Source organism: Bombus vancouverensis, chromosome 9 (assembly GCF_051014615.1).
Source record: "Bombus vancouverensis nearcticus chromosome 9, iyBomVanc1_principal, whole genome shotgun sequence".
In the NCBI taxonomy this organism is placed as follows: domain Eukaryota; kingdom Metazoa; phylum Arthropoda; class Insecta; order Hymenoptera; family Apidae; genus Bombus; species Bombus vancouverensis.
In genome coordinates, this window is record NC_134919.1 from 8,263,089 (window position 1) to 8,285,135 (window position 22,047).

The window sequence follows — 22,047 nt, forward strand, 5'->3', positions numbered from 1 at the left end:
CCTAATAGATTGCAGATTGAACAATCATCTCGGTCATTATAGTCGTTTATGCATACAGAATGGATTGTTTTGCATCGCAGATAGTTTATTTTCTTTGGTAGAAGAAGATGTTTGAAAGGAAAAAAAGTCTCGAAGAAAGAGTTACGTGAATAATAGTGTCTTTTTATAAAATACATATTTTATTTGGAGAAGAAACGATAGGGGTTATATTCTTATAAAACTCACACAGGAATCTTATATTGTGTTAGATATTTCTTTAATGAAACTGCAAGTTGGTTATATCTAATCAAATATAAAAACAGATCTTAATATAATGTCAATAAATATGTATGAACATTGATTCTGATTGCGGTTCGATTTGTTGTAAAAAAATGTTTTAATAAATTAAGCACTAGGTACACACTCCTGTGCAAAGAATAGTTAATTAAAAGCTCGCAGATTTATAGATGGAGGTACAAGGGTTTACCAGAAGAACAAGAAAACATACAAAATATATAGAATTCGAAAATAACAAAAACCACAACGATGAAATAACTTAGAAAAAAGTAGATATTTGTATTTACTTTAAGACTTTTTTATTATAAAATATTCTGTAGAACAACGCTATTCATATTTAACTGTACTTTAAACCGTTTACCCTAATAACGACAGCCCGAAATTCTAGAACTCACTTGATATGATAATGACACGTTTTCTCTTTTAACTTTGAAATGAACAATTCAAACGTCATTCTAAACAGTACAGAAAAGAATAAACTGAAACATCGGAGAAGCACAGTTGTGAAGAAACAACCATACAAGCCGGAAGTGTTTGCAGTGCTTTGAAAAATTAATCTCTGCTCCGTAATACAAAGCGTTACATTCGTCACCTGTTAATCGTTGGTAAACTGAGCAAAATCCTCTGAACTGGCGTTATAATCGTCGCGTGTTATGTAAATCATTAGTAACTTATTCTGGAATTTACCGAGGACAAGAGAAGGTGGTTAAGAACATACCGTGTGTTTAGACAGATCCATGTTGCAATTTGAATGCAAATATCAATGAAGTACACTGCAGCTGTAACTTCAATATGCATAAACTTATTCCAATGAAGAGACATTTCTCGATTCGAGCTGTTATTGTCATCTTCGCAGTCATAGCTTTAAAAGAGAGAATAAAGCAAGAAATAAGTGAAAAACAACAGCTGATAACGAAATAAATATTTTTAACACAGTTCTGATTCATTGACAAATGTGACATCTATTGAGATAATAAACTTCGACCAAACGCATTTGCTCATCTGCGTTAATAATTTGTTACTAGAAAAGAAATATTTTGGAGTCATTTTGAAGATTAAAATGTTACTTTAAAAAAGTAATATATTATACGAAAGAGAAGGAAAAAGAAAGAAAGAAAGAATGTTTATAATAAATCGTAAATACCAAGGAGATAGTTTTGGACTGAGAAGGTTGACCAACGTTACTTAACATTAAGTCAATTTGATAGAGAATTAGAAATATAAGAATTTAAAAATACTCGATCCTTAATAGTTTGAGAAAGCATATCAATCTCTTAAACACTATATAGATTCAATATAAAAATCAATATATTAATTATCCAAAATTCAATACATTATTTTTTATCTGGCAATTAAACGTAATTCCATTCTTATACCCTTCTCATATGTATAAAAAATTATTTTACGTGAAAACGTTTGATCCTGTTTTGTCCAGTACCTAACGAACCTCCAGTTTCCATTGAAACACTATTCAGAACCATGCGCATTCATCACTCATTCCACACATGCAGCACACGGGAGCACAATGTGGTTGATCCTAATATATCAACATTTGTTTATACCACCAGAGAGATTGCTAGACTCGTCTAATTGAACCGTCACTGGTTCGCAGATAAGACCTCCGCAGACTCTATTTGAGGATACAATGGAGCTAGAACACTGCGTGCGAAATTATCTGACATTGTGCCATTATAGTCGGTAGTCGTCCCTCGATCTCACGACCCAACAAGGAACATCGTGGTGCTGAAGAGTAGGAGAGGACGCAAGGGGACAATCAGTGGAATAGGACAGGCACTGGCGAGACGCACAAGTTGAAATGATGGTAGGGGATTAGCTGTGTAAAAGCGTCGCAAGAGAAAGGAAGATAGAGATGCAAGGAAAACGAAGGTTTTACATTTATCTGTGGCAAAGATCCATCAACTAATTCCATTAACTTAAGACTTGGGATTAACGAATAACGCGCACGAGGGTCTCGCAAAGACAGTAATTAAATATCCCACTGAGAGAGCGATTTCGTCACGTAGATAGATTCGAACAAGTTTCGAAAACTTCCTGTAACGCGATGTGAGGCATTAATTTACGAACGCAACTGTGAATTAGCGTCTAGGTTAAGATACATGTTGGAAGTTTATATGCGTGTGCGATGAACCTCTCATAAGCCAAACTGGATCAACTCCATTTCTTTATCGATCTCTTAATTTTATTAATATTCAATTCTTAGGAAACAAAAGAGTATGAATCTTTGCTCCTTTGAATAGAAGACCTATGCCTTTTTCTTCCGATAAATACAATTTAAATATTGAAGCTTTGCCCTTGTTGGTGAAAACCGTTCAATTATTGAATTAAAACCCAAAAAACGAAAAGGAAGATATACGAGAATATTTTAGTATTTTAGTTTTTAAATATGAAAATAGTTTTGCTTATAAAAGTGTAGAGAACAGAAAACTGAAAGCACAAAATTTTGTCCACAGCTGGTGAACTATTTATTTCTCCAAATAAAACACCGTATTTGAAAATAATTTGTTGGTTGAATATTTCATTGAAATAACACATAATTTGAATAGTTATTCAAAAAATATTCCATTCAAACACGAGCTTGATCCGTAGCGACACAAATCTAAATCCGTATTAAATTTATATTCAACAAACGACAACCTATAAAATATTCACAGGTACGAAATGATATTTCCGATCGATCACATATTCCCGCTAAAATTCCATCCGGTGAAATTAAAAGTCATCAATAATTATCGGATATTATCATTCACTACGCCACAATTATCGCAGTAATCAGACTGTTCGAGATACAATACCCAAGACCTGCAATAAGCCAAGCTCCAGATTTAATTAGCTCAGAATTCAGGAGTTTGGTCGGGTTGGAATCTCCCCGTTAAAAGTTCTCGACACTTTTAATTTAAATCCGGTTCATATTTGGGGCAAAGGGTGCAGAGAAATGTTCGCGAGTAAGGAAGAGAATAAGTCGGATGGCACTGCGAATAACATCATACAAACCGTGTCCCATTAATTAAATTCCTTCCAAGGAGTTTTGCAACCCTGTCGGGATGGATACCGCGAATGAACGTGGCTGGTTCGTTAGATTCGAATGGCTGCGATATCGAAAATAGTTTCGTGCTCAATTTACGTTTAAAGCATGCCATGGAATGTCGGCTTTGTGTCAGCTGTGGAACATCGACCATAGAAATTGAAGAAAGATATAGAATGAGCGAAAAGCACAAGAGAAAAGAAGGGGTAGCAGTGAAAATAGACGAATTGGAATTACCAGAGCCATATTGGTTTAAGCGTGGTATGCATAATTTTCTCTATAGAAAAAAATCAGATAGATCTCTTTCGATCCATGCTTCAAATAATGCATAGAATGTAAACCTTAACACCTTGTTCATTTAAAATTGGTTGGAATACATTTTTACCTTTATTTCTTCTTTTGCTGATATATTTCGCAAGTTTTGAAAAATTAAACGAGCCATTTTGGAGGAAATATCAGAATGTAATAATTCTGCAATAAATGATGCAATAGTGAAATAAATGAATTTTTGGAGAAAACAATTTCGAAGCTTGAATATCATGAGAAATATCAACAACGGCCAATGAATATCTGAAATAAATTTATTTATAAATTTTAACCAGCATTCTGGCTCAGTAAATGACAACTGTGAAACTTGATCATAATTTAGTTTTATAAATCTACTTGAATGAAAGAGTGACTTTCTTAATTATCTTATTATTTGTCTATGAAATGAAATAAGTTCGTATTTTAATATTTATCTAGATAAATATTTCCTGAAGCAATAATTTCCGATTCCATTGTGTTAATTGTGTCAGAAATACGGATATCCTTGCCTCAAACACGTAGGCTCATACAGTTACTATACAGGTCCTCATTATTAAAATGAGAACAATTTTGAGGGCAAATGCTTTTACATAACATAATACGACTCAAATATATGTGAAATACGTTACAATATTTAAAATTCAAAACATTTTATTTGAAAGTGTTTGAAAGTGATTCGCTTAATTTCGATATAAATTGAAGTTACTTTTCTAAATAAAAGCTAATAAATTAATTCAAATAACTTCAGGTTATTACTTCCTACTTTCATTCCAAATAATCTTGCACTTTTCATATGTCCGTCTTTATAAAAGTAATTTCAAAACTTGTTAATTTCATATACGTATATCTACCATAGTAGAAACGAATCGAAGCTACACAGAGAAAACACGTAGTTCCCGTGGAAAAGAAACCCGGCGCATTCCCCGTCGTTCTTTTATAACGAAAAAAGCAATTCCTCCGGCGGATTACAGGTAACGTCGTTAAGTAAAAAATTTTCGCACGTTGTGTTATTTCGCGATTAATCTCACGCCAATCAAGAAGACGCCCGCAATCACGAGGAAGAGAACAAAGGGTCACGTTGCATGGGAAACAATGGCGTTGTAACGAGAAATGTCAAAGAACGTTCACCTCACTCTCTTGTCGTTCCTTTTCTGCGCGCGCGATCGCGTAGTTTCGCAGAAAAACAGCACACGCCTTCCACATTGTCACGCGATGCGTAATAGCACACGCACGGTGTCGGTTTGAGAATAATGGATACAATAAATGCACAGTGTGCCGGCTCGAAAAGAGACGAGGCCCGTTGACTGAAGTCAAAAGTGTAAAAGCTTGCGCTTTCCAGCCGATTTCACCCTTTCGCTTTTAGCTGCAAATACAGAAGACCTACATACACGGTTCAGAGCACGTTTTAACTTGCAACTCGAGCCGCGCGTACGTGGTCAGAGCACACGAGTACCAAGCATTCGAAGAATGGCGACTTGAATTGAAGCTAAATCCGATTTAGATCGGAGGTAGTCATTGTGCTATATCTATAATCTCTTCTAAAGCTCTGAACACCGTAATTGGAGCGTGTCTAAGAAACTCCTCTTCCCCTTTCGTTCTCATCTTCTCTTTTTTCTTCCGTTTCGTCCCTCCTGCTTCCCCTCCTTTCTTCCTGTCAACCGTTCATTCAATTCTTTTCTGTATGCTTACGCTCCGACAGAAATGGATGGAATTAAATGGCGAGAAAGGTTTGGTCGCTGAATGATCCTCTAATAAAGTACCAGCCAGATCTAATTAAATTATTAAACGATTCCGATGAGATAAAGAAAATGGTTTCCAGTTATGTACGCTTCAATCGAATTATATTTTGCTTTGTAATTGGTAATTATCGATCAACGTCGGCAACACCGACGAAATTATCTCTTTTGATTTTTCAATTATACCCGATGTCGTTGTTGTTCTGTTCGTGCGTAAAAACCCTCCGGTGGATAAATATTTAAACAAGCCGTAGTTTAATTCCTTTATATGAGGCTGATATTTAAGGATAAAATAATTTCGTGTTGTTGACCGAAAGCATGTTAATTAAGAGAAATGTCATTATTAAAAAAGGAAAATATTTGAAATACAGATCACAATAAATAAATGCATGAAACAACGATAAGTGTATTTTGCATTTGCTAATAAAGGGTCAATCCAATATTCTGGACTGATTGAACTCGTGATATGCGCTAATAACATTATACTGAATTTATTGACGAACGACTGTGTATAATCAATTGCACGTTATTCGACTGTAGAATAATTAAGAACTAAATTTAAAATATGAAAATTGTAATATTTATTTTCAAATATTTGTAAAAAAAATACAATACTAACATGTTCGTTGTTAGACTTCTATCGATATACTGTCATACATCAGACAAGAGTAACGAAAGTCAGACGGACTAAGAATTCGAAATAAAAATTTCAATGTCAACCTCCACGACAAGCATGACTCGAAAAAGCGACGAAACTCTCGCAAACCTTATTTTAAGAACACCTAAGCTCTTTTTAGACTTTACCTAACGTGATATAAACGATGAAAGAACCAGTGAAGTCTAACTTAACACTTCGTTATCCTAACGATGAAAACGAGTTGTCGTCTTTAAATCTCGTTATGATTAATATCGACTGACATCTGAAATTCTAATGTGCATAGCAGCTCGATCGCAAAACATGTAACTGGCAATCATGGAGGCAAATTGCAAGCGTTCACAGTTCTCCATTAACGCTATTCAAGACATGTCTGAAGCAGGGCATTAATTTCTAATTAACGGCTAACTGATATAGGACATGACCTCTCTCTCTCTTTCTCTCTCTCTCTCTCTGTTTGTATATGTCCATCAGTGATGCCAGTTCCGTTTCTGTATTCGTGTTGAATTCTGCATGCACACACCACCGCCCGTTATTTGGGCATATGCTTTTATGAATCTTCCGGCGAAGTTCATGCTTCTCTGCATCACACTGGGTTAAAACATGAAAGAAAGGAAGACACCGGCGCTGCTTTTGAAAGTGGCGTAAATACTAATTACTTTCGCAGTCGTGGTTATGCGACTGAGGTCGAGGACATCAATCGAGGTACGTATCAAGGACACAGAGAAGAAACGAATGAAAAAAAGTGAAACGACGGTGGAAAGAACTAGCTTTTGCCTTTTCACGCTATAATATATATATATATATATATATACCTACAAAAGATGTTACAAAAAAGTGGGCGATATTTGTAAGATATGATTCTAGATAATAAAGAAAGTTTGTGTATAAAGATGTCAGTCGAAAAATGTTAGCAGGTGTCGTGGTAATACTTATGGACGTGTATATATGTATATGTATATATGTATATATCTCACCGCAAGTTCCGCCAAGATTCTTATAGAATCCTAACACCAGTTTCGTAAACCAAGGGTTCACTTCGTCTCTTTCTCTACTCCCATTCGAGACATAGTTAGCTGGCCAAATATCTACAGGTTGTTCATTGTCCCGCGTGTGTTGTTCACTACAAACGTGCTGATTTCGTTAGGCGTGTCCCTGGCCAACGGCCAGAACATTTACACCATTCCACGACAGAGAATCTGCAAAAGTTTCCGATTCTGTCGTTTCCAAGTGTTGCACGGAAACACAAACGGTTCCTAAATTGGAATTGGAAATAGACAACGCGGTATACTGATTTACACAAAATGGAGTTTAATAAGTAGCATGAGAACAGAATGTGAATTATTTCTGTTGTGAGCAGAATAGAAGTAATATTTATGGACGAGTGAATAGGAGTATTTTATAAAAGAATAGTAATTGCAATATATTTGTTATAAAATAAAAATTGTCAACCAACCAGAAATTTGTAGCTATACGAAGAAATCTTATATGGATGAAAAATTCCTATGCGACCAAAGGAAAGTAGAAAAGTCCTTCCAGGATAGAAGAAAATATTTCGAATATTTTCCTATACATATAACTTTGAGAGATTCAAACACAACAGAAAATTATTTATGGACCTTCGTATATCGAACTCAAAATATTCTCTATTAGTAGGAAACTGCAAAACGTTAATTTGTAAGTATTAAAAAAAAAAAAATAACGAGAAATACGCAAATTATTAAAATACCAAATAATTTGTAAAAGCTATAAAAGAGCCAAACGTTTGCCATTTCCATTTCATTTAAAATAAAAATATCTAAAATTTACCATAATTTAACAACATATTTAAAGAAAATTCGACAAAGATTTATTATAATTAGAACGAAAATGAACGTGAAATTTAAATCCTTTCCTCGTTGAAAACGCTGTACGATGTCCCAAAAAAATTTTGCGAGTGTACACGTAGAATATATATGTATTTGAAAACATACTCGCGTTGAATTCAGATCTCGTGTTTCGTCCTGCGTGAACTAAATACGCTGTCACTGGCTAAATATAAAAAATATAAAGGGGAAAGTAAAAGGGAAAAATAGTGTAGCATGTAAGGCCAAAGAAAACTGACGTGAGCAAGGGTGCTAATTTTCGTTCCTACTTAACTGTATAACTCGACACGTACACGTACAATGAACACTATTCATAATATATGTGGTTTATATACGCTCAATAATGAGACAGGAAATAGGAAGAACCCGACTTTCACAAGCTATAACGAATATCGATTGTCAGTGCATTCACCTCAAGTACGATGGTAAAATGATAATTTTATATTATAAAACAAAATTCTTGTACCAAATGAAACACGCAGCAAAACTAAACATCAAACATTTCTTGATGATGATATATTTGAGTCAATTTTTTATTTCGCTTTTTTTTATTTGGCCATCAATTGGTTCCTGCAATTTAGCACCAATTGCACCATCTTCTAATATATTACAGTATCAAAAAAGATTATGTAACAATTTCCTAACATGAAAGTGTAACAAACAATTAAGTATTTCATTGCAAACGCACTCATTGTTCATTTATCATGTGCGATGGAAATGACAAAAAACAAAAACTTGAACATACAAATTAATACATAAAAATAAATACATAAAAATTTGCTGTACGAATTATTATCGTCCTTTCTTAATTTCTTAACTATTTGTCAAAAATATTTAATACTATATTATTCCGAAATAATTCAGAATAATATAGTATAAAATAATAAAAATATCGGAGAATAATAAATTGTTTTAAACGAACTGAAAATCCAATGTATATATATCGAAAAACGAATACCTTAAAGCGAGCAACTGGTGCCGAACATTTTTCCAGCCTTTCATAAATGGAATTGCTAGATAAACGAGGCAGAAGGTAAACGTTAATTCCGCTAGAAATTTGCAATCATCTAGAAATAAATCAATAAAAGATGGGAGGCAGCGTCTGGCCACATGGATTCTCCGCATGTACCGTTGGGATTTAATAGGTATTACGTGCAATCCGGCCTTAATTCGATAAAACTGATAGCCACCCGCTCCTTGTAGCTCCATCGATGAGCAACGGAAAATAAAAATACCAGGAGGAAACAACGAGAAACGGTTCGTTCTCTTCAACACGCACGCGGCACAAGGACACCGCAAAGCCAGTGTTTAGATTAATTCCCTGCACTTTTTTTTTCTCCCTCCGTGATATTCCCGCAGCGTACCTGACATTCCTACCTATATCCACCTATTCCTATTAGGGATGTAAATGCGGTAATTTTGCAAGGTAATTACTGAGCTCGGCTTGAAAGTAATGCCTTTGAACGAAGGGGACTACCATCGTGGTACCCAGTGCCCACCGTGTTACCCTGAAATTACTGGATGACGCCTGAGAGCACCTTCGTGTTTCCTGAATTAACGCTTCAGCTTTAGTCGAACCGGTTTACCCATCTTTTTTCTTCTTTTTCTTTTCGACTTGAATATGACCATTTGTCTAATTTCCATCTACCTCTCTAAAATCATTTTTACCTTTTCATCGTGAAGATTAAGAGAAATGAAGTTATTCCATTGCTTCACCTGTCATCTGTATTATTCAGAACTCATTACACTTGTTAAGGTGTTAAAATTTAGTTAAACATATAATGTAAATCCTAAATAATTAGCATAATCTTTCATCTGAAAATTTATCATTGCGTGCAACATTTCTGTTATTCTTCGAGACATGAGAAAGTATTATATTATAGAAATGCATATTATAGTTTCATAAATGTCACAGAATGCCAGTAATAATATTTTTATAGATACAAGTGATCCAATTTTATCTAATTTTGTTAAATATCACGTCATATTCTCTTATTCCTGATACGATAAGTCGTCCGTGGACTTATAGCTTCAAAGATGCAGTGTAAGATCATTACATATAAAAAAAAGAAATAATAATTCTTCTATTGGAAAATATTCTCCAAGTAATTACAAGCGTATTACGCAAAAAGTAGCGAATAGCAAAATCATTGCAGCACATAATACAATCAAACAGACAAAATAAATGCTTCCGAGATTCAATGATTGTAATTTTGCATTGATGGAAGTGAACAGTACTTTCAGCAGCTCTCACAACGTAAAGATCTCTATTTTACTCTTTTCTTTGATATCTAATGACCTTGCGTTATGATTCATTAAAATTTTCTAAATGACAGCCATTGCACCGACATTGGGAAAAGGAGGCATAACGTATTATTTAAGAAAATTGAAGTAACTTTTCTGATACATTTCCGGAGAAAAAAGTTTATTATCAGCGTATTATAGCATCTTAACGCTATGCAACTTCCAAAACGAATACTTCCTTCGTATCTCTAAAGATAGAAGGGAAAATATTTCAAGTGCACGACGTTATAGCTTTACTCTGTACAAGGATATATTTTATATCGGCGATCAGAGGCTAGCAACGATCAAACAAAAAACTCATGTGTTCCAGCCAAAAGGAAATCGAGACATAAAGCAGCAATCAACGAGCCAAGCCTCGTTAGAACTTAGTCATCAGTTAATTGCGGAAGTGTATAGGCAAGTAGTAAAGTATGCCTGTCTTTCGGTTCGTATTAGATACGTGCTTTAAATACCATATTTAAGTGGGATAAAACTCAATAGTAAAGTACGTCTCGAATAATTAAAACCAATTGTAAAGGAGCATGTTCGATGGCATTACTTATTAACTTGATTAGTCTTAATCATTTGTCTGCATCTTTACGTGCTTCCTGTATACATTTCTTCTTAATAGCGTAAATGAAAAACTTAAAATTCGTATGTCGTTATTTTACAGAATTATAAGAAAACTCAACCCACATTTAGTGGAAACTATAAATTAAAACCTCTCCTCAAAGACTATTTGGAAGAAGATAAAATCCAGAATTATATTATAAAACAGAGGATTCATATTTAATATAGCAGAATTTTATACGCATATAGAATTTTATTCAATTTGCTTTATATATATATAATACATTTTATAGCGAGGTATAAAATTTATTACTCTGTACAGTAAAATAGAATTATATTATAAAGTTTGATGGAATCCATATTTAATATAGTAAAATTTCCCATAGGTGTTAAATTTCTTTTATCGAAGAAAACAAATTACTCTATAAATTGATAAATTCCATTGCATCACTAGTAATAATTAATACGAGAAAAAGCTCTTTCGTTTATTAAAAATAATTCACATATTAACACACGAATAAGAATTCCACCCAAACGTACCACTCAATTTTTAACAATGCATGATTTAGGTACAAATGCTTTTATAGTTAGTGGCGATTTGACAATTAAAGGGTATTCGTGTTATTGTTACGTGGCTGTTATTTACAATCCTGAACAAAGAACGGGACATGAAAAGGAACGCGAGAGCTTGCACCTCTATTGGAGAAAAGTGTAAAAGGTATGGCGATTTCACAATGGTGAACGACCAGGAAATCACTGAGGGCTTCGCCAGAGAATCGATACCGTGTCGGGACGTGAGAAATCCAAACGACTGGCGCCCTACTGCCGCGAAATTGAGTCCATTATCGCTCTGACCAGGTACCCTCCAATACCATCGATATTCGTTTAACGCATCGTTTCCCTGCCAGGAGGGTGACAAACAAGGGTTCTAGCGAGAAATATAAAATTTAGGAAGCGAGGTCAGCGACCAAAAAAAGGAAGAGACCATCCAAACCGCCATGAAGATCGGAATAGAGAGGGAAAGAAAGAAATGGATGATAACCCATGGCTTTCAATTCTACCGCTACTGTGAGAAACTCTTTTTCTTTCTTTCTCCATTTCCATCTCTCTTTTCCTTGTTAGAAAAAGCACTGTGAGCAAATAGAAAGAAAAAAAACTGAGAGAAAAGTAAAGGTACTTCTATGATTAAGGGAAAAACTTTATTCATGAATTCCATCGCATCTATTATACCCGCTCGAATAAAATCTATCCGCGAATGATCCTGCGTCTTACAGGAGCAATTCGTTCCTAGAGAAAATACTGAAATTCCGTAATTGCGCCTGCTTTTTCCAACTACTTTTTCACCGACTGACTTTGAATAATCGATGTGAAAGTAAATGTTATGCGTACGCATTTCCTGAACGCGTCGCGTCGCCGAGACGAGAAACTGAATAAAAGGAACTGTAATTTACAGAACGAGAGGCGTACTTACATATGCGTTGATACGAGTCAACTTCACCGAGAATAGCAGTAAGAAATATTGGCTCGCTACGTAAGGAAATTGATCAAGGGTTCCTGTTCCGAGAATAACGTCTGAGAAACATTGTAGACCGTTGGAGACGAAGTAGAGGAGAATAAACATCAAGCGGTCAGTTCTCGCACCTTTCATCGTGAATAGCCGAGAGTGGCTTGGCTACGCCTCGAATCCCTCACAGTTCGCGTGTTTTCTCGTAAGTTTACGCGCCATTGGCCGCCAATCTTTAGAATGAAACTGCCGCTGCTGAGTGGATTCTCAACGCGACTTGCTTCGAGAACAAGACGCCAGGAAAAAGTGCGTCGGGTGAACAGTGAAAAAAGGGGGCTTGAAGGGAAGAGAAACGAGAGGAAGACCTCCGAGCGGATGAAATACCCGTATATAACAGTCACGATCCGAGGGCGACGAATAATCACATTTAACATGTCCAACGATACGCGAACAATACACCGACCGTCCTTCATACAGATATATTACACATTGTATTCCATTGGCAACGCCACAGCTATAAACGGCGATATTACCGCATAGCAAGCAGCCTGAAACCTTACAATGCATTTTAGAAACGCACTATGAAGTATGTCATGGAATTGTAAAGTCACGCTATCGTCCAATCTACCTTTTGTAGATACGCTCGCGCTTGTTGCACGCTTACATATTGTCGACGACTAAGTCCTCCGTATGATTGTTCAACACAGACAAATTTGATTCTTTGCTCAACGCGTTATCCTGGTAAAGAAACGATAGGTTGTGCAAAAGTTCTAGGTTCTTATGAAAATAATTTGCTAGAGAGATAAGTACTTGTCCATGTTTGTTGTACGTACTATAAAGTTTCTGAATTTGTGCTAATTCCTTTCAGACTACTTTTACATATCTTTATAGATAAATAGTTATTTAGAACGTTGTATTTAAACAACTCATAACTTCGATTTATTTATTTTGAAATATAGTACCTCGTATAATAATTGGAAATACTAGGAAGCTTTTGAAGAAAGAATATTTTAGCCTAGAATAAGAATAATATATGCGTTTCTTACGTCATTTTACAATTTATATCGATTCAATTATTCCGATAAGAATATCGTACAAGTAAATATTTTGCCTACAATAACACGTTAACCGGTACCATTTCTGGTATCATACTCCTCCGAGTATGGAAAATAAGAGGACATCAAAGTGTGATAAAAACCTTGAACAATAACACAGCAGCCTCCACGCTAAATCTTTTTCTCCATCTCAAACCAGCTTATAAACTTCACGATAGTCGTCAGAAGTTATTCTACGACGTCACCGTAGACACGCAATCTTCACGATTTCATCAAAATAACAACATATAATAGCAAAAATAGAATTACATATATGGTATCCGAGTCTAAAAGCAATTGATGCTTTTCATAAAAACTACGTATCTACGTGCTCAACGTATACGCATGTCTTTCATCTCAACGCAAGAAGCTCTACTGAACATGTAAAAAACAACAATCATTCAACTGATGACTTCTTTCCTTTTAACGAGATCTGGCGAAGCAAGCACAAAGAGGAAGATAGTACACGCGAGGAAGATAACCACAAAACTTTCAGTTCCTTACCAATATGAAGAGTCGGTAGGGAACGAAACTAGGACAAACTTTAGATGAGAGAATATCGACATCATCGACGAAAGGAGACAGTATTATTCTTTTGTGAAAGATTATGGAAGCATCCCAGAAGTGTAGCCTATTTCAAGGAGACAAGGGTGGCGTTGAAGATCCTTCGAATGATTTCACGGAACGATTCTGTTGGAATAGTTTTTGCGAATCGTCATTAGCTTTACGATCTCTCGACAACAGATTTACATGAAACGCAGCATAATAGGTCGTCCAGAAAGGTGACGATAAATTTCATATTCTAGTGCTGGCAGATTCACAGACCATCTCGCCTTGGAATAGCTCTGTAATTTAATGCGCGTTTTGCTAAGCATCTGTTTATACACTTCCTAGGACACACTACGGAGCCAATCATATTTTCATAAGGAGAACATAGGAACCTCTCATTATCGTGCTTTCTTAGCCATTTACTCCTTTTTCATGGAAATCTTTCTTTATTCCTCAATGTAGCATGATATATATACAACAATAAATAAAAATAAGGTCTGCTGTTTTAATGTATCCGCATTGTCATAATAATTCGGTAATAATTTATGTGCTTTTACGTGATTTTGTGTGATCATTCGTCTATCGCGATATGTTAATTTATAATTAAAATCTGTCGCAGTATGAAACGATATTGACAATCGATTGATGCGATAAACATTTTGCAATGGTAATATTATTGATAGGTATAAGGATTTTATATTCCGCGAACGAGACACCACGCATTATTATTACAGATATAAATATACAATGGAGAATATCAAATTCAATTTACTTTAGACTGTAATATAAACATTTGAAATATAATGATTCAAAGTAAAAGAAATAGATTCTTAAATTTAATATTATAGAAAAGAAAATTGAAAATTACGAACGAACATTTCTCTATTTATATTTTCACCATTCTACTTCTGAAATTATTCATTACCCGACTTCGAACAAATTATATTTAAATAATATTCGAACACATATATAAACATAATCTATGTAGCATACGCTATTTGAATACAAAAATTACCACATGGAAAAGAACGAAGTACGTCAACGATGGTTCGATGAGTAAAATACAAGCTACATATTTTTGCAAGATCAGCTGCATGCAAACTTTTCCACTTACCTTTAGCCGGAAGTCATTGACGGTCCACACCCGGCTGGCGTAGTCGTTCGACGCTGCAAGCATCAGCGTTCCCGTAGAATCGAAATCGACGCACATCACCCCAGCGTTACTGCCAATAAGTACTCCTTTACTCTCTGACATACCTGAAACGTAATATTTATCATAAATCTAAATTTGTAACGAATACAGCTTCAAAATACAACTAATTTGAATTATTTGTAATTTATTGCTTCTACATCGATTGTTTCCGATACCATTCGTTCTTCTATCTGCTATTAATCTCTTTTCAAATCATATCTTTTCCTTCCTAACCGATTGAATCAATCAAACTACGAAATTCAATGGAAACAGTGATGGTCATTGAGTGGAATAAAAGAAACGAAGAAAATCGAAATGAATTAAAAATGAAAGATAAAGCGGTATAGAAATGTGGAGAGAAGCAGAAGTCGAAGATTACGAGAGAAGCCGTCGAAGTGACGGGCTAAGCGGATATAACCCGAACAATAAGGACGGATGTTTCATCCAATTTGCAACATGGCGCAGAGATTACATTTAAGCACGTTATAGCACGTGTGATCGTTCGGCCATAGCAGGGAAACGTTTCTAGCGGCGGACAAGACTTTAATAAACGCCTGGTTGTAGCTCGGCCATCCACTAACGCATCGCAAGTAACCTGTTGATTCGTTAACATACTTCATTCAGACAGTGAAGAGAAAAGAACCTTTTGAGAACATGTCGCGATACGCTTCGCCTTGCGCGTCATCTCCTGTTCCTGTTCGCGTGGCACCTGCCTATTTTTGCTTACTCTTCTAATAGTTAGACCATCTTATTATAATAACCGTCAATAAACTTGATAATAGAGCACGATAGAACTCATCACAGAGTAAAACTGGTATGTAATAGCTGCATATAAATGTCATTCTAAGATGTTTTTGAAATTTTTTAATAAAATTAATTATCGTAATAGCGCATGGCGAACACTGATTACATCCTACAGTTGGCTCTTTGTTGTGTGAAAGGGAAATCTCCAAAGCACGTATTCATGAACAAAAGATGGCAACAAAGTTTTAATTGGCCTATTATAGCAAGTTTTAATGAAATTTTAAAGTCACTTTCGTATCGCTTGATTGGCCTGCGTAGCCTCGTTAAAGTAAGGAAATTTGATAGATATTAAGGTGATGCTAAATTACTGTGACAGAATCGTACAACAGCAGGCATTATGATTGATTATTTAAATTTTCAAAGTTTCCAATTTCACATTGGCTTCGACAGCGGTTAATGCAATCAGGCATCCGTACTGTTTGACATTACCGCGTTTAATTCTGGACTCTTGTGACGTTCAACGAATCCGAGCGATAAACCCAGTGAGACTTGTGACTGAAACGAGAATGGTGTAATAATTTACGCGATCTATTGCAACTCGTTACAAATTTGAATAATAGGGGGACCACTAAATAGATTATACACATGGGGATCTCGATGTTTGGACGCAATATTTGCGTAGCAGGGGCCGTTCAAAGAATCGTTTACCTTGATTAATCGCTCGTTTATCTGTGACGCGCGTACCGTGACGAACATTTAAATAATAGACGACCGTTCTAATAGTACGATTTTGTTTCACTTAATCACCTTTTGAGATATTCCAAAGCTTCACCTTCCTGTCAGCTCCACCGGTGGCAAGCATCCTCTCGGCGGGAGACCATTTTACGGCATAAACTTCTCCGTCGTGTGCAGTCTGTAAGGGTTATTAAACACTTGACGTATAAATTTTGAAAACTTTTAGGTGCATGCATGGGGCAGTAATTAATAATAACAAGCGTATCGGATTGTAATTATGTTGTCAACTTGGATTACAACAAAGTGTTTAAAGTACAAATTTGTTTCGGGAAGATCATTATCGTTTAATATTTCATAAAACCCTGTGTAAAACCTTATTTACATTACCTATACCGTTTACTAAATCGCGAGGACTTTAAAATTTATAAGGCTGCTACTTTTTATAAGAAACTTCTATCTAAAGTAGTTACTAATATATAAAATACACTCTTTTTTCTTTTGAAAATGCTGACAAAATGGCGGAAATACTTAAAAATATTGAACATTTGAAAACTAACGAAGCTAATATTATTTAACTATGAATTTCATTATCATTGCTTTCATTAATAGAAATTTTTCTATCATTAATAGCAATGTCCAATGAATGTAATATTCGATAAACAGGTCGTAGAATATGAAAAAATATAAAATATAATCCTACTAATAGCAAAATGCATTACATTTATAAATATCGAAATAAATGTATAATAGGTTTCATGCACAAATCGCGCATTCTATCAATTTCATTGTATATAAATATAATAATATATTCCATGTAAAATGCTTTAGTATTGAAAATATGTAACTAAATACAACACATTAAACTTCGATGCTATTTATATGATAGACAGTCCATACTCGTTAAAACTAAATGCAAAATGGTTCAAAAATTCATACAATTTTTATTAGAACAAATTGTATTGATAAACTATGATTTGCGAATTACACTGTGTGTTCTCATTTAAAATCGTAGTATAAATGGTATTAAAGTAAAGCATATAGATACATTACAAAACAGTTTTAATATCCACATCATTTTTCCCCTTTTAAATAATATAATAATTCAAATTGTAGTTTTTACTGTACTATATACTAACACCTTGATATATTTTTAAATGGAGAACAAACATACTTAACTAACTTAAATAACATGACATTGTAATATATTTAACCTGTCTATACTATAAATAATACATATTTCTTACATATACCCAAATAGAATATAACAAAAAATAGACTTTACGTGATTGTAAACACCGCTAAAATACATAATCGTATAATAACACGTACATGAATATTCTAGTAACATAACATGCATAAATGAGAAATACAAGTTCCATAAACAGTAATAATATATGTATTCAATAACTAAGTATATTCCCATTAAGTAGCTTATTGTTCTAGACACACGGAACTAACTTAAACCAATCGATATTATCCTGATACCTAATTTTAGTAAATATAGTGATAGATATTCTTTCTATGAAATCACATTGTTATATAGAAAAAACTTATTAACACTGTCAGAATAACTATTTGTAAAAGATCCATATAAATACATATATCTGCTCTACCTATTTTTGAAAGAAATTAGACCTTTTAACAGCTAATCTGCTTATAAAAAGTAATAAAAATAGTGTATTTATTTTTCGTTGATTTGTAGATACATAATATGTGGATAAATTATATCTATATAAGACATGTAAATTCATTAAACGAAAACGAATGTTGCATATGCACGTCAATATGACAGTATTTTCTAATTAAAAAATGGTATGCAATTAATATCAATTTAGTTTCTTTTTTAAGAAAAGAAAAAAACAATTTTTTTTAATAAAAATTTTTTAAATCTTGATAAGGTTGCAAAGAATAAATAACGTAAGTTTGTACTATAAATAATTCTTCTCTCTATAAAAATATATATATTTATATATATATAAATATATGTCATATCTTTTTAAAAAATACTTTAAGTATTCGATTTATAAATGTACCACGTATTCAAATCATTTCTGATGCATTATGTGGTTCCAATTCTTTTTCAATAATCTAAGAATGTTTAATTGGACATTTAAAATCATTGTATGATTATTAATAATATTAATGCAGGAGTAACATGAAAACAGAATGCTCGTGTAATTGTTCGTGACATAAATTTTGCAAATATCAAGCATCGAGTTTGCATCCAACAACTTTCTTATTTTGTCATACAAAACATGCATTTTCGTGTTACAACGAATTAATAAACATTTGTACTAGAATTTCCACAGTAATAGCGTAATATAAAGTATTTCATAAATTAAAGTTTTGTCAACGTACAAACGTGACGGATACTTTTGTTGGAACCGCAGTAGGAAGACCAGAGATTCCTTCTTTTAAACTGGATCTATCGGGACTAACAGGTCGTGTGTCGCGAGCTGCATCTTCCAACTCTTTCTGCACTTTTGCTTGCCTTTTTCTGAAAAAATATATAAACATGCCCACGATTTAATAATGATTCAATAACTATTAGAAATAAAATATTCTTGCATATAAATACCCAAAGATATCGGAAAGTTGCCCTTTCTCTTTGATCACTGTATTGTTATGTTTCATGCAAGGTAAAACAATTAGTAAAACCAACGTTTCGCTGTTGTTATTTCTTCATATTAACAATAAATCTCCCAATTAATTGTTATTTTAAACGTTTATCTTATTACTTTTATTATTTACATTAGTTATATTTATTTGTATTTAATAATTATTAAGTTTACGTATTTATTTAGTAAAACATATGTTTCAGCATAATTGCTTTTTTTTAATTCTCTTCATTTATTTTAAATTTACTCGCTCACTTTACTTTTTTATATTAATTTGTATTATAATAATACATATATAATAAACATGAACACAAAAGCAAAAACAAACGAAAAGTATGGACATATGCGAACGTATGATATGATCAGCTTCCTTTAAGAAACGACCCAAAGCTGTATTGAGCTATAAGCATAATTTTTGTCACGTCACTTGCACAAACTTACCCAAATTTTGATATGGTTTGCATCAAAAAGGCTGTGGGACTGGAAAAACTCTCACTGAAAATAAAATGTCAAGCATTGTGAAGTGCTAATGTAATTGCTACAATGATGGTATCTTGACGTACCCCTTCATTCTCTCGCTCTGTGAAAAGTTTAATATTTTGCATACTATCTTAAATGATTTATAAATATTTGTAACCGACTCAAATGTTAGTTTTAATAAAATTTCATAATTTTTAATTAAACGTATTAAAATGTATTGTATCAAGAAAATATAATCAATTATTCAAACATAATCTACATTAAATTCAAGAAATTAACATATAGTGTATAATAATGTATCAAAAAACATTTCAAAATATCCAAAGTCAAAAGAGATATGTATTTTTACACTTACTGGTCATAAAATCATAGAATTTGAAAATTCAGTTAACTGCAATAATCTTATCAAAAATAAAATTTAAATATAGCAAAAGATTACCCTGTACATATATTTTTCTTGTTCTATTAATTGAAAATACTGCTGTCACAATGTGAATTCTTTTTGTTCCAAATTTAAAGAACTTCTCACTTTAAAAATACATATATGATACAAATGCATTATTTTGAAGTGATAAAAAACAATGTTAAAGAAAATATTCTATGTATCTACAATAGATAGTGAAAATGGAATATGTGAACTGTATTAAACCGTTAATAACAAAATACTTTCAAATTAGTATAGTACCATCATGCTAACAAAATTAATAATTCCAAATTTCGTGCATATGGCATTCGTAAATTTAAAACTATTGATAGAGAACATAATTGCTAAAAGGTATCAAAATTATATGCAAAACTTTCTATGATAATGTAGCAAAATGTAAAATTTGTCTTGATTTATTAGTATAAAATATCTTCTTAGATTATTAATTTAATTTTACTATTATTAATATATATTATGTATGTAATGAAAACAAATGTAAGAAACGATGAAAGAAACTATAATTGTATTACGAAATTCTGCGACAGAATTTTTGTTTCCTTATCATAATATAAAAAATCTGTTTCATTTATATATTTTATATAGTTGTATATTATATAGATGAAGCATACTAATAAAGTTATTTTAAAGCACGAAGTACAAATGTAACTTCATGTATGTACTACACGCTGATAACTGGGCGTATGTATGGGTCTATAAGATTTAAAAATTTAAAAATTATACATATGCATATATAAATGTGTTTTATAAATATTAAATGCTGATTTCTTTTTTTCTATATTCATTTGGATAATTCTTGAAAAGACATAAGTTTATTATATCTAATAGATATTATCTATTCAAAATGTGAGAGTTTTTGCCGACAGACGGTACATAACATCGTATGCGATCGATAGCATATTTGCTATGATTTTTATTCATTGCTACTGCAAGATATGTACAAAATGAAGCCTATGGCATATTAGAATAGTTACAAAAAATTTAAGAATTCTACGATTTATTCCAGATATCTGAAGGATAATGTCTTATTGAATTCTGAATAAAATATTCCCTATTTAGCTTATTTTAAACACAAAAATATGTATGTAGTATAATATGCCAAACACATTACATGTATTTTAGTATCTCCAGAATGTGATTAACATATCGTGCAATTACAGATAAATTATTACAATAATGAAAATATTTTATCACTAAAAAATAAAATGTCAGTAATTCTCAAATGCAAACAAAATCTATCTATAAAAAATATAATTAGCCTAATATTCTTTCTTATTTAATGAAACGACTATACTATTAAAATCCTCTGTATTAGTACGAATCATACGAATTTTGGATGATGAGAATGGATGATGTAAATATATATATATGTTTTTTATGCAATAAAATTTGAAATTTATGGATAGTAATATTTAATTAAAGAACTTCCAATTAAGAAAAGATTATAAATCCTACATATTATATTAAAATACACAAACTGCAGCAATTAGTCAAGCATTTGAGGATAAATTATGAAAGAAAATATACAATAAGCAAGTAGAAGAGATCTAATCTATGCAAAATATAGCAATAAAAGATTAAAGATACAATAAAGATATATTGGAAATGATACAACCTTTGCATGAACATATGGTTTCAGAAAACATATGATACATACAATGAGTTATTATTTACAAAAATATACTAATTGTAATTATGTTACAATTAGGTCAAAAGCCATCACATTTTCTATTTAACAATACAAGATAATAATCTTACACAAAAATTTAAATTACTTGCTTTATATAAACAAAAAATTAATAGAAGGAGAAAGGACAATTAATAAGGACAAAACGCCAGCAAAAAAGAAATAAATATGGTACTTACTTCAGAAAATTGTCGTTTTCTTCATTTACTTTCTCTGCATCTCGTGTTTTGTACTTAATCAAACGTTCTATTAATTGGCGATTTTCTTC

At 32.8% G+C, this 22,047-nt stretch overlaps 1 protein-coding gene across 5 annotated transcripts in view; it reads right to left on the minus strand.

Annotated features, from left to right (window-relative positions):
* Positions 1–22,047, minus strand: part of LOC117163816 (Autophagy-related 16) — a 235,837-nt gene that overhangs the window by 212,443 nt on the left and 1,347 nt on the right. For 4 of the 5 annotated variants that reach the window (XM_076621468.1, XM_076621469.1, XM_076621472.1 and 1 more), the window contains exons 4-8: positions 21,959–22,047; positions 19,612–19,665; positions 18,911–19,049; positions 16,625–16,730; positions 14,996–15,138 (exon numbers count right to left, since the gene is read on the minus strand). In XM_076621468.1, the coding sequence (XP_076477583.1) occupies positions 14,996–15,138; positions 16,625–16,730; positions 18,911–19,049; positions 19,612–19,665; positions 21,959–22,047 (531 nt within the window). The remainder of the gene's footprint in view (positions 1–14,995; positions 15,139–16,624; positions 16,731–18,910; positions 19,050–19,611; positions 19,666–21,958) is intronic. The other variant, XM_076621471.1, reaches the window with a different exon arrangement.